At 36.1% G+C, this 14,685-nt stretch overlaps 1 protein-coding gene across 1 annotated transcript in view; it reads right to left on the reverse strand.

The window, feature by feature from the left end:
* The window catches only part of cntn4 (contactin 4), a 141,781-nt gene that overhangs the window by 36,623 nt on the left and 90,473 nt on the right, over window positions 1–14,685 (reverse strand). The window contains exons 9-11 of the mRNA XM_016238920.1: window positions 11,435–11,574; window positions 6,219–6,348; window positions 3,369–3,519 (exon numbers count right to left, since the gene is read on the reverse strand). Coding sequence (XP_016094406.1) covers window positions 3,369–3,519; window positions 6,219–6,348; window positions 11,435–11,574 — 421 coding nt within the window. The remainder of the gene's footprint in view (window positions 1–3,368; window positions 3,520–6,218; window positions 6,349–11,434; window positions 11,575–14,685) is intronic.

Genomic DNA, 14,685 nt, shown 5'->3' on the forward strand with positions numbered 1-14,685 from the left:
TATATATATATAGTTGCTATTAGAACACTAAAGTGATTAGAGAAAGTACTTTCTCACTTTCACAGGAAGTGATACACTTTGTTGTACATAATGAAGCTTATGCAGTTTTTATAACAAGTAACTGTAATGAATATCAGTTTAAAAGTGTGCGCTCATAAGTGTGCGTAGGTGTCCAAAGGAGCTTGAAAGAAAGTCAGCATTTTCCAGAAATACATTCAATTCTGCACAAAGTTCCCTGGCTGGCTTCCATCTATTGACGATGCAATCAAACATTCTGACCAGACCTCGCTGGCCACAATACAACCTGGGACATGTACGTGCAAACTTGTGATTTATCCATTTTTCTTTTTAATTACCTGTGTGTCAAAGATAGGTGAGGAGGTCTATGTGGAAATCCATTCCCTATCAAAAGCGAAAAAGAGCAGTATTTTGTTCTAAACCACAGAGAGGGCCCAAACGGCATTAAAAAATAATGTTCTGATTTTCCATTAATAAATACTTAGTCACTGTCTTATTCCCCCCCCCCCCCCATAGGCAGAGTGGCAATATTTATTATTTAAATAACTTGTAAGATATGTATGATGTCTGTTTTTTAAAGACAATTCTTTGGAGTCAAAATGCAACACAAAAACACCCATTTGGCTCTTAAATGGCTCCTTATAATTCAAATAAGGCTCTTAGCAATCTTTCTAACCACGGAACACTTGGTTCCTCAAAAGAAAACAAGCACTGCCTAACACAATATTTATAGCAAATAAAGCACAGCAAATACTATTATCTGAAGTGGTAGGGTTTATGATGTTTTCGTGCCAGGCAGGACAATAAAAGTCTTCCATAATAAGGTTAAGATAGAGCGGACCCAAAAAGTATTTGGACACTTAGGCCACACTTAAAATGTCTAAATTGCATTGCATTAGACAACAAAATATCAGGCTAACTTAATTCTTTCTGATAACTTTTAGTGGATTTATGTAGCCAGAGACCAGCAATTAAGCATGACAGCCATTAAATATCCAAATGCATTTGTTTTATCATTTAAAATCTAACAAATTTATTTTTTTGCGAAATTTTTTGCTTTAAAAGGATGCATGCTCTATCCTTCTTAAAAAAAAAAACACACAACTTATTTATATATTTTTTGTAATTGAATGCAATCACATTCAGATATTCTTAAGTGTCACTTTAAGTGGCAAATACTTTTTGAGGCCACTTTATCTTCTCTAAAATCATAAGCAGTGCACAAGATTTCCTAAAATTAACCCATAACAAACTAGGCAACACGTATTCTCTATATTCAAATCTGTTTGTGAATAAAACGCCTGAATATAGTGTTTAAAAGAATAAGGATGAGGTGCAAAACAAAGTGAAAAGAAGAAAGACGTCACATGGCAAATCAATTTCCTGCCGTGACTCTTCAAGGTGCAGATGTCAAGAATTCGTCAGCTTTGTTGTCCTCTCACACAGGACAGCTCAAGGACATTGGCAGCGTAACTCTTATGCAAACGGCCCGCCACTCTGTTTGATGAGCACCAACACCAACTTTGTATATGTAAACGATGGGCAACCGTGGTGTGCACACACTGACAGATGCATACACAAACACACACAGACGCGCTGAACTTTGCCTATCCCAGTGTGGTCAGACGCAAACGCTCCGGGTCGGTGACATACTGCACTTGTATCAAGCTGTGTCTGGCTGCCACTCTATAGCTGAGACGGGGACATATGCTTGTTGATAACGGCTGGTCTGGCAGGGACGCTGACCTCCTACTAAGAGTGCAGAGAAGTTGATTAACACCCTGCCTTTGCTCGGGAGGGGACACCAATGGTCACCTGATAAACCTGCAGAGTCCGGTTATGACTGACTGCGTGATCCATACTGGAGCTGTTAATAAGAACATCAGGCTCCATTTGAATAATTGAGTGTGCTCATTGGTTTCTATGTGAAATGTGAATCTTTTAGACAAAATATATTTAGGTGCAAACATACACTGCATGCAAATATGCCAATGTAGTCAGTTTCTAATTAGAAATAAATGTCTTTTTAGGACATCATAGCCCTGCTGAAAAGACTGGTCTGGTTGCTAGTTTTAGGTTTTGGCCACTTGGCCACAAGCTGGGAAACCAACTGGTTAGCCTGTCAAAACAACTAAACATGAACTGATCCAGACTAGGAGACCAGATGAACCACTATAAACCACTTTAGGTTGGTTTTAGACTGGTTTAATATGAATACAATGCTCTCTGGGTATGAAGTGCACTACCATTCAAAATTTGGGCTGGTAAGATGTTTTCATGTTTCTGAAAGAAGTCTCATATGCTTGCCAAGACTGCCTTTATTTGATCAAAAATACAGCAAAAACAATCATATTGTAAATATTACTACAAATATTATTATTTTCTATTTTATTATTATTATTGTTTTTAAAGTAATTTATTCCTGTGACGGCAAAGCTGAATTTTCAGCATCATTACTCTAGTTTTCAGTGTCACATGATCCTTCAGAGATAATTCTAATATGCTGATTTGGTGCTGTCTTATTGTTATAGTTGTGTTTCTTTTGGAAACAGTGACTTCAATGAACAGAAAGTTCAAAAGAACAACATTTATTAAAAATAAACATCTTTTGTAATATATATATGTCTTTACTGTCTCTTTTGATCAACTTAATAAAAGTTAATAAAACTGCTGAATAAAAGTATTGATTTCTGTCAAAAAAACATATCTTACTGACTCCAAACTTTTAAACGTTAGTGTAAGTAATAAAATAAATGAGATAATTTGCATTATATGCATATAAAAACAATATTTGTATATGCATATAATATTTCACAGTATATTAAGAATATTTTAAGCAAGTACTTTTAATAACAGGGCACACGTTAGAGATCCGCAATACACATCTGCAGAAAATAGCCCACTATGAGGCTCTTGTGTTTAGGGGAGTGAGCAAATAACAGAAAGTGATAGTAAAATAGAATGAAAGAAAGAAAGAGAAAAGAGCAGTTGAAACTGAAACACAAAGCCCACTAGAGATATATTGATGCGACCCTTAGCAGAGACATGCTGAGACATGCTTTTTCTCTGGCTGCTGTAGTGGGATTCCACAGGCAGAGATGAATGGCCAAAGGCAGTGGCAGTGCTTTGTTGCTGTGAATAACAGAAATGATTTGACAAAGACATTATATCAAAAACCAGATCTGGAGCACAAGCACAGTATTGTGGGCTCATCATCCCACAGTCCTGTTTGACTGTTCCTGCATCAGACTGGAAAAGCTCTGGTTTTGTAGCATTACGTAAAAAGCCTGAAATAGAGGAAAGCATCAGCAGATATGACTAATGGCATCTGAGTGGGATAAGGGAGTTACCTGCTGTTTTCTCGGAGGGCGTCGTTGCCTTTGCGCCAGGAGATCGTGCCTCGAGGAGACATCTTGGGTTTGCATTCAATGAGAACATCGCCGCCTTCTTTGACTAAAGTGTGGCTCTTCAGCTGGGTTTGGGAGAAATCAGGAGCGACAGCTGAAACGAAAGACAAGTTTTAGATTTTATTAAGACCATACGTCAACAGAAAGCACAGAAAAAAATAACAGCTGAAACTCTGTCTCATGCAACTATTTTTAATTACATACAAATAAAGGAATGTTTTGGGATCAAAACAAGTAAAATTGCATGTAAAGCGGCATAACAAAATTCCCTTTTAGGAGATATAAACATTTAAAATGTACAGTCTTTATCTTAAAAAAATTTAATGAAACATTTGAAAAAAAAATCTGACCATAACTTTCTTTCAAAAGGAAACCTATGGAAGGTTATTTCTGCTATAGAAAAAACAAAACAAACCATAAAAACTAAAACAACAAAAAAACATGAAAAGGTAATATTGACTTTATCTCACAATTCTGACATTTTTCTTACAATTATGAGTTTATATCTCATAATTCTGACTTTTTTCAGATATAAACTCACAATTCTGAGTCTCACATTTATTACCTTTTTTCAGAGATATAAACTTGCAATTCTAACCTTTTGCTCGCAATACTGAGATTAAATCTCAATTCTGACCTTTTTCAGAGATATGAGCTCACAATTCTGACTTTTCTCAGAATTGCGAGTTTACATCTTTGAAAAAAAAACACGAACTTGATTGTTGAGTCTTTACCTCACGGACCTGTTAAGAAAAGTCAGAATAGAGCGATATAAACTCAAAATTGAAAAAAGTCAGAATTGTGATATGAAAATTGCCAATTTTTTAAAAATCTATCCCGTAAATAAGCTTCCATAGAAACCAGCACTGATTGATTGTCATGAATCAGTGTCACAGAAAAATGTAAATGGTGCTTGTAATTATGTCAATCTGAGTTAAATTTAAAAACACTTTGATAACTATTGATGTTGCTGTGCAAATAGTATAGGCTGAAAACATCAGAGTTGTGGCATAGTGGTTTGCTTTGTGGTGCTCATCCAGCTTGAATCCGGTTTGTGATTTTTTCATTTCCCCGCTCTTATCCCCATTATTTTCCGTCCTATATCTTATTGTACTGATAAATAAAGGACACACAAAGAACTGTTGAAATATTTAACAACAATAGTATTTAACAACCGAAGACCATCGTGCATCAGGCCAATTTTTTCCTTCATATTTGACCATGATTTCAGGTACGCAGACACGAGGATTAAGGACTATTTAGAGCACATCCACTCTAATCACTGCACTTCAAAGGAAGACATGTGTACGCGGGTACGAATGATGTAGAAACAGAGATGGCAGAGCAGAGGCTCAGCGTATGTGGCACACTTTAATTATCATACGCTCCTTATCTCTGCCAAGAAAAACAAAGGGAAAATGTCATGTCCTTTCCTCTTTTTTTCCACGTTTCCCACTCAAATGAGTTTTTATTATGATAATTTCTCCGGCTTTACAATCTTCACACTCTGTCTTTTAAAAGGCACTTCAATTATTTTATCTGTGTAAGGGACTGACAATTATTCTCCTGTGAGTTCAGTTTCTTGGCCACTTTGGCGGTTGAATTTTAATGGCAAAACAATAAACAAAGAAAGTCGTGGGTGAATAGAATGTGGAAGTAGACGGCAAGTTAACACAGCTCTGCAGTGTAATGTTACTGGCCATGACAATCGCAATCCCAATTTAACGTGCAGAAACCTTTTGCAGTAAGACATTTGTAGGTTGACTTCCTGAGTAAATGCAAACACTGCAGAGCTTCCAAAGCATTTCTGTGTTTGAGAAGCCCAACATGTCAGCTCCTGGCTCAAACAATAGCATGAGCTGGTAGAGGTTCAACGATTATTTTTTAGTACTTTTAAGGAATATATATTTGGAAACAGAAAATGTAATTATTACACTGCCTACTGATATTTCAATAATGAATACATTAAAATAAAGCTTTGAAAATGTGTTTACACAGACTTTCGACGTTGCAGCATAAATGCAATCCAATAACTAGACAACAATACTAAAATAACAAAAACATGTAATAACATCTTAAATTTATTTTTATAAAATACCACTGATAAAATGTATAATGGGTATCTTTATTTACACTGTCATATGAACAACCAATCAGCAGCTGTTGGTAAGCTGATTGATTCACTAATTCGTTTGGAAATCATACTATACTGGTTGAGCTGTGTGTTTTTGATTCACTTAAAAAAGTACTATCTCATATGAATCACTCATTCAGGAATCAGACTACACTGACTCGTAAGAGCAACTCATCCAGTAATCATGTTACACTGACTGTTTTGGTGTTGGTCATAAAATAAGTAGTGAAGGATATTCTGTTAAAGTATTTTATTTTGGTATTCTGTTTGTGACAGGAGAAGAATATCATTTGTCCAACCTGGCAACTTGGCTTAACCAATGGTGTGAGTATGGGGCGGGGCTTTTAGTTTATCTGACCAATGGTAGATGGGGGAGTTTCGAAAGCCTGTTTGGACCAATCACTAAATTTTAAGCAACAAAAATCTCCTTGACAGAAATTTGCCTCCAAATAAGAACAAAATGCCTATGTGTGCATGTCATGAACAATATTACACATCTAATTACATTATATGACTCATAAGTGGCTATTATCAGGAGCATGCAGTTGAGATAAAGAGTGTAAGCTACAGTATATAAATGCAGTCATTATTTTGTGCTTTGCAAATTTACAAACCACACTAATATTTCAGTCAAACGCAATTAATCAGGTTTCACTTACCGATAACTCTGAGTTCAGCATTGGAGTACACTTCTCCATACTTGTTTCCAGCCACGCACTGGTACATTCCAATATCGGAGAGCGCCAGGCGAGTGATGGACAGGGCGCCATTAATGACCTGCACCCTCTCCTGTGGAAAACAGGATATCTCCGTTAAGAGTCTTTTACTGAGATTGCTAATCTGCATAAAAGCACAACGTGTCTGGGAAGGTAAATTATGTCTGGAGGTTGATGGAAACGATCATAAATCTGAGTGTTCATTACTAATGGGAGACACTGCGTTGGGAGGCTGCTCAAAAACGACGGCAATAAATCTGTATGTTTATGAGATGGAAATAAAGCCCTGGCTTGTTTATTTCTTAACAGGGGCTCAAGCCTCTGTATTCCGCGGACAAGCCGTTGGGAGGCTGGATGATGTTTGCCATTATAAACAAGCTGGGTTAATATTTTAAAGCTGACAGCTTTATACTATTTCTAATATGTGATCCAATGTAGTTTGCATGTCTTCTGATGTTAACCAAACTTATTTGATGAATATGGTGTATAAAACAACATAAAATAGGGAAACAGGTTTTAAAATGCCAAAGACATCTTAAAAACACCAGGACGCTACAATCAAAGGTGTATATATATATACTGTATTTATAAATAAATATATAAACCTTCAGCCTCAGTAACCTTGAGAGCATTTAGTTTCCACCTAATGTTTCCTTCCAGCAGGCATAAACAACATTTTAAAGGCTCATAAAAAGACAGGTTCATATTAAAAATTGGCATGAAAAGTGGCAGAACACTCTAAAGTGTATTCTGTCCTCACATTTTGCCCTTTAACTTTATTCTTCGTATGCAAGGAATAGTTCACACAAAAACGGGAAAAAAACCCCGTCATCACAGCCGTGTTGACATTCAGAGCAACAGCACAATTATGATTGTGGTATTTCTTTAATATAATAGCTCAATAAACAAGTTAATATTGAGTAACTTGTTGTCTGTTTTTGCTCTGCCAATGAAAACAACTCCAAATAATGAAGCCAAATTTTGAAAATTTTCAACCGGTTTGAATGAACCGGTTGAACGAATGATTTAATGTCTAGTAAATATTTATTATGACGGAAATTAATTTTGAAGTCAGAAGAGTTCAGCAATGCCTAAAACCAATATTTGTAAAATGTGTTCATATATGTAAATGTTTTGGTTTATTTTTGTTTTGATGTCATTTTTTTCTGTTTATCCTAATGAACCTAGTGGTTCCCAACCCTGGTCCTGGAGGCACCCCAACACTGCACGTTTTGCATATCTCCTTAATCAAACACACCTGATTCAGTCATCAGCTCATTAGTAGAGACCCCAAGACCTGAAATTGGTGTGTCAGAGAAAGGAGACATGCAAAATGTGCAGTGTTGGGGTGCCTCCAGGACCAGGGTTGGGAACCACTGCCCTAATGTACCTCCTTGTACACAACTTGGCACAACTTTCATTTTTAAAGGGAGCTAATTTTTTAAGTAATATTTTTTTAATATCCTATAACGTCAATAACGTCTTTACTGTAGTCACGGCATATACAACAGCAGACGGTCATCAGGATAATCTGCGCTTGAATGAGATTTGTGTCGGTGTACATTAAAATGGAAAGGAGAAGAAAGGGACGAATGCACAATATGGGACAAAAAAGCCTGCACAAAAAATCACATAGTGGCATATAGCAGTTCGGAGTGAGGCGATGCTTCACTTTACTACTGTACTAATTAACCGTGACGTTCCTCTTAAATCAGCAGTTTTGCACGTGGCGGGACCTGAGGGAGGGGACCATCTGCACGCCTGCGCTAAAATGCCGTGATTGGCAATGTCACTGCTTGAAATCCGTCGGGTCAGGACATAAAACGCAATGCATGACTACAGTTGCGGCAAATCTCATCCTGATATGAAGTGCGTGTGCACGGCTGCATGGACGTTTTCATTTCCTAAGTCTTGATTTAAATCTGTGCCTTTGAAAAGACGATAATGTCTCCTTTCGTTCAAAACACCGTACATGTAAGGCCTCATTACCAGTTTGTAGCTGTTGTAAACACTCCGTTTTATATTATGTGGTACATTTTAAATCAAACTACTACAAATATAAGCTATGTTCGGCATAAGCAGTACGAGCTGGTATCAAACAAGCACAATGATACGGGTGAACAAGATCATTGACACGTTTATTACTAGATTAGCCAAGACACGGTGTGTGCCTTACATCATATCCCTTTTCTCAGCGACTGGAGCGTCACAGTGATTTACAAAGAAGCGGTTTTTAGCTGGTCACCTTAGCAATGCTGCGTTCCAATAAGGCAGAAAGAACACGAAAGGTCCCCCATTGATTAAGCACAGTGAAAATAACAAATGGTATAAGTCAACAACCCATGCTTTTGCTACATCAATGACCTTTAGTTATACAATTGATTAAAGCTCTGATGTTGACGGTGACATTTGGAGATTGTAATAATTCTGAACTGATTAATTCATTTAACCGGGATACATTGAAAATCAACATTTCAGAATCAAAATGTAAGCTAGGGCTATGATTCAATCAAGAGATTGTTGTGCCCTTGAGACATTAGTCTGTCATAACACAAACCGTGTGGTATTTGTTCAATGCTCAAAGAGACGTGCTTCCTGGTGTGTGCCTTACATCATATCCCTTTTTCTCAGTGACTGGAGCGTCACAGTGATTTACAAAGAAGCGGTTTTTAGCTGGTCACCTTAGCAATGCTGCGTTCCAATAAGGCAGAAAGAACACGAAAGGTCTCCCATTGATTAAGCACAGTGAAAATAACAAATGGTATAAGTCAACAACCCATGCTTTTGCTACATCAATGACCTTTAGTTATACAATTGATTAAAGCTCTGATGTTGACGGTGACATTTGGAGATTGTAATAATTCTGAACTGATTAATTAATTTAACCGGGATACATTGAAAATCAACATTTCAGAATCAAAATGTAAGCTAGGGCTATGATTCAATCAAGAGATTGTTGTGCCCTTGAGACATTAGTCTGTCATAACACAAACCGTGTGGTATTTGTTCAATGCTCAAAGAGACGTGCTTCCAGAAAGGCGCAAGATCTTTCAAATCATTTTTACAACCATAAATGCAAAATAAAGAGATTTCATTGCATTTAAAATTCAAGTGTACCTTTCGGCAATTACCTTGGCACACAAACATACCTGTAAAACATTGATCATTATGCAAATTCGGTATTTCAAATACAAATTCACTCAACGAACGTGGAGCCTATAACCAGCAAAATCTGCATTAGCAATTATTTCCTGAGGTCCAAAGCATATAAATTAACTTTTTTTCTGATTGTGGTGTATTCTATTGGAACCGTTCTCTAATAAAGTGCAAAACAATAAAATGGACAGACTGCTAATTATGCAGCGCTGATAGATATTCTCATCCGATGGTGTGAAAGATGAAAAAGAATGAGTGACAGATGAAGAAAGACAAGTGGCCATGTCTCTGAACACATAAACAGTCTCTAAATGGATCAATATCTTTTGTTTTGTTTGCACCCGCATCGCATAGCAAGGCTAATTTACATGAAGCTTACTGATTTGTTTATTCACCACACCATAGTTGCGCTGAAAAGCTACTAGTCTCTAAAAATAACTTCATGCGCTTAGAGTTTGGAATTCTGGGTGAAATGCTCTCAGTGGAGACAGGTTGTATATTAAATAGAGTGTCGAGACATATAAATGTTTATCACCTCTTTCACTATAGTTTAAATGGATTTCAGAGAAAGACAAAACAATAAGAGCCTGTCTGGTACACAGTAAAGGTTTATAAGCCTTCTCCTAATGGCCTTCAAGGAAACTTCAAATTCTGCTGTTTTAAATCTGAGGATTTAATGGGAGATTGCTAAGTGTCTTGCATCTTGTGTCCACGGCTATGAATGTATTAAATCAAGCCTTAATGTTCATTAAATGTATTTTACTTTATTTAAGGACTTTTTAAATGTCCTTCATATTCTGAGCTTGTGTTGTTTGGTGATGTTTGTAGGTGGTAAACCAGTAATTATGTTTATGTAATGATGAGCAGTAATGATGATTAGAAGAGCTGTAATTAGCATGCTCCTCTCTGCACCTTATTTAAAGCCGACATGAAATCAAAACTGTCCTGTTTACTTACTTAATGCACTTTACTGGTCTTATTGTGCATAATTCATAACAGCATGTTATTCCAAAGAAAAAAATGGCTGCGTTTCATCAAAATGTCTTGTCTTGCTCCACATCAAATGACTTTTCATTTGTCCTCACAAAGGCTGCTGAAGTTTTGTGCAGTCAGTGTTTCAGGAGAGGTGTAGCCCTCAAAAACTGAACCGCAAAGTCCCGAAGTGCCAATTTTCGATATTCCAATAAATTCCTGATGGATAAAAATCAAGCTCTTTTTTCCACATTAAACATCCTGAAAAGTCACACAATGGAAGTAAACCGAGCTGCAAAAATCACATCTAAAGAATAACTTTGACAAAGTCACAAAAAAGGAAGAGGTATGAAATTAAAATGTGTTGGTTCAATCTTTAAAATGTGTTGTTAGAGAGTATTGGTAGTGCTTTCTGCTAGCTATTGCCATCTTGAGTTTATTGCATTTTTGGGGAACTATTAGAGAGTCCGCAGAATGACATATCAGGTACTCCAGTGGATTCACTCTGATTTAGACGGTTATAGAAAAGCCATTAAGGAATACGCTCTCAAGCAGTGGTCTCACAAGGTAAATAAAGATGGCTGGCAGATCTACTGTGATGACTGCAACTAAATTACTGATATAACATAAAAACCAGACAATAAATAACAAGTTTCTTAACTTTCTTCAGATATAATCTGTATATTTTTTTTTACTAAACCTGTATTTTGAAATACAATATTTAAAAGGATAATTCATGCAAAAATGTAGGTTTACCATTTACTCCAAACCTTTATGATTTTATTTTTTCTGTAGAACAAAAAAGAATATGATATGTTTCAACTGTTTTTGGCCATACAATGAAGGTCAGTGGGGTCCAAATAAACATACATGACAAAGATCCTTTTAAGATCTATTTTTGTGTGTTCCACAGAAGAAAGCAAGTCAAATGGTGACTGAATTTGCATTTTTGGGTGAACTGTAATTTTTTATATTTTTACTTTTATTACAAAAGTCTGTTGACCGTCCTCAAACCTTAGAGGTGAACTGACCTCAGTGGGCTCCAGGTTCTCTCCATTCTTCATCCACCTGTAAGAGGGTTTAGGTTTTCCTGTGGCCTTGCATTCCCACAACAGAGAGTCATCGATGGCCTTCTGCACATCCTGAGGCTTCTCAATTAGCTGGGGGGAGGCTGAAACAACCAACAACAGAGGTAATGACTACACAGAATTACTTTAACCTTGATTATTACCTGTTATGTGTCCTTCAAAGCGGACTTGCATTATTAGAGCCATGAACTGTGGGAAATGGTGTGATGTAATCACAATAATGGCACATAAGAAAACAGCAGTCAGGTCCAACTGACTCGCACGTCCCCTTAGATGGGTACAGAAAGGAAATCACATCTAATATATTAGTATTGTCTAAAAGCTAGTACCATAAACTACCTTAACCGATACCATTAGGGTAAATGATGGCTTAATTATAAACAAACTGTATTGATCTTTATCTTTTAAATGCATGTAACTCAAACCTAGTAAATAATTGACTAAGAGCACATTTAGAATGAAAGAATCATATATGAGCATTTTCCCTAAAAGGACACTAAAAGAGAGATAAGAATGGGTGGAATGCATACAAACAAACAAACAATAAAATATATAAAAACAAGTGTAAAGTTTATCTGATGACTGTTTTCCATTGGAAATGGAAATGGGAAGTAGTGATGTTCTTCTTTTGAGTCAAATCTAATCAATGAATCATTTGTTCGCAAAAACAATTTAAATGATTCATTCACGAGCTGAGCTTATGTGGTTCACAAGTTACTCAACAGGATGATTATCGTTAAACAGCTTACAGTTTAGTCTCTTTATTGCTATTAAAACCATTGTATGACTCCAGAAGATTTGGAATACATCTTAAGCAGCCTCCACTGACACTTTAACATTTGGTCCCACCAAATCATGAACATTTGGTTACAATACTGCTTTTATGGTGCTTTTGCATCATTTTGAAGCTTGAAAAGCCTCAATCATTTAGGCACTAATTGCATTGTAAAGAGTGACAACAAAACAATTGTTGTTTTGAGGTTTGAGTCACATTTAAGTCACAAACTGTCAACCATCCAATAGTGCTGCCTGGATCCCTTAGTCACTGCCACTCAGTCTATCTCGCACTCACTGGAAGAGTATTGACTTTTAAACCCCACTGTTTAAATGAGAGTAAGCAGTCAGGGCCTGACTTAGCCTTGCCCGCAGGGCACACAGTCACTCTCAACATTTCACACCCCAAGTAAAACTTGAGAGGAATGAGAGGTAGAGAGGTCAAAATTAGCTCTCAGCATCCTTAATACCAACTGAACGCTTATTCAGTGGCATACTGTGATTATGATCGATTTTCTGTGTCCCTAGCAATCATAATGTATGGAAGAACATCTGTTTTTCTGTGTAGGGAAACTCTGGATGTAAGAACCATTTTGGGAAATACTACATTCAAACCATTTGTTATGTCTCTTTAAAATGTTCATATCATGAAAAACCAAACTTTCCTTACATTTTCTAGTCTGGTAAGACTTTATGTCATTTTTGCACTTGACAGACTCATTCCCCTTTCAGTATATGGCTAGGATATTCTTCCCAAATCCACCTTTTGTTTGGTTTTTGAATTTTTATGTTAGGTGAACAATTTCTTTAAATGTACAGCAGCACAATCAATTAATTTTAAGGATTAGCTATGGGGTGAAAAATGGTCAAGCAAAATTAAATGACTGTTGTGATGCATAAAAACACAGACTAACAAAATACGCGGGAAAAACAAATGCTAAAATTTATGAAGTGACCCCTTGAATGATTAATACACACAAAACGTCTCTTTATATGTGTACCTGTTAAGAGGTACACAATCTTCTTAGCCTAGCAAAGAATAGGACTAATGAAGGCAACAAAAACATTTGAGGGCAATTGCTAATCAAGCCAACGCAAGCAGAAAGAATGAAAGGCTTTGAGTGTCTCCTCCTGCTTTGCTGCTGCCAGTGGAAGTGATAAACATGAGATACACTTATTGATCGCCTCATTCCCCCGCTCTGCTGACAAATGTCTCGTAGGCCTAATTCCATGGGACTTCAAAATAAGATTACAGATTTTTATCACCTGGCTGGCAAAGGGAAAAACGTTGGGGAAGAGAATGAGACACAGAGACAGAAATAGAGGGGAAGGGAGCGAGAGATCTGAGTGGTAAATCAAGAGGTCTGTCCGTAGGCTAATCCTGCCATTGAAGGATCCCAGAGCCGCAAAAAGGATAAACGTCAACCCGTCGCTGCTTTTTTACAGGCCTGCTGTGGCTTTAAGGTGTGTTGTAAATAATTACAAATAGCTTAAAGCATAGAATAAGTGATAACTGGTGGATGAATGTGGCCAAAGTCAGCTCATTTTTAGGCAAGTCAGTTCACTTGTGGAAATTTTAGCTGATATCTGATGTAGTTAATAGGCATGCAGTCCTATCGACTTGAATGGGGAAAGACCACAGTCTCAGAAACGTTCAATTACATCTGTCAAACCATCAACACAATTTCTTTGGCTTCAAATCACACTGAAACCTTAATTTCAATTTTACACTTTGAGTCATGGTTTTTGTTTTTTAATAAAAATATCCATTAAATTGTCAATACTTTGCCATGTCATATTTTTTTCTAAAATTATATTTTTGAAAGAATACTCAAAATCTACATTTATTTGATCAAAAATACACGAAAAAGAGTGATTATGTGAAATATTTTTTCAATTTAAAAAAAATTATTTTCTATTTGAACACATTATACAATTTACACTATCCTTCAGAAATCATTACAATATGCTGAAATGGTGCTCAAGTAATATTTCTCATCTCATTAATCATTTCTAGCAATGTTAAAATTGTTTAACTGTTTAACTTTTTGTGGAAACGGTTATGTGTTTTTTTCAGAATTCTTTAATGAATATCAAATTCAAATTGATTGATTTTATTAGATTTTTTTTTGCAACAATCTAAAAGTCTTTCCTGTAACTTTTTGTAAATTTTTTATGTCCTTGCTGAATCAAAGTATAAATTTCTTTAAAAACAATCTTACCGACCCCAAACTTTCAAACAGTACTGTATGTTATTTTTAAAATGTATCAATATTAACAAAAACTGTCCATGTTCTTCTCTATCAAGCAATTGTTAGTGCATTGTTAATATCCTGCGATGCTGTATTTTCAACACTTAATTAAAATAATTTAATGATCACATTAAAATAATTTAAAAATGACCTTTTTATTATGCACAT

This window comes from Sinocyclocheilus grahami, unplaced genomic scaffold, assembly GCF_001515645.1.
Source record: "Sinocyclocheilus grahami isolate Dianchi unplaced genomic scaffold, SAMN03320097.WGS_v1.1 scaffold551.1, whole genome shotgun sequence".
NCBI classification, from domain to species: domain Eukaryota; kingdom Metazoa; phylum Chordata; class Actinopteri; order Cypriniformes; family Cyprinidae; genus Sinocyclocheilus; species Sinocyclocheilus grahami.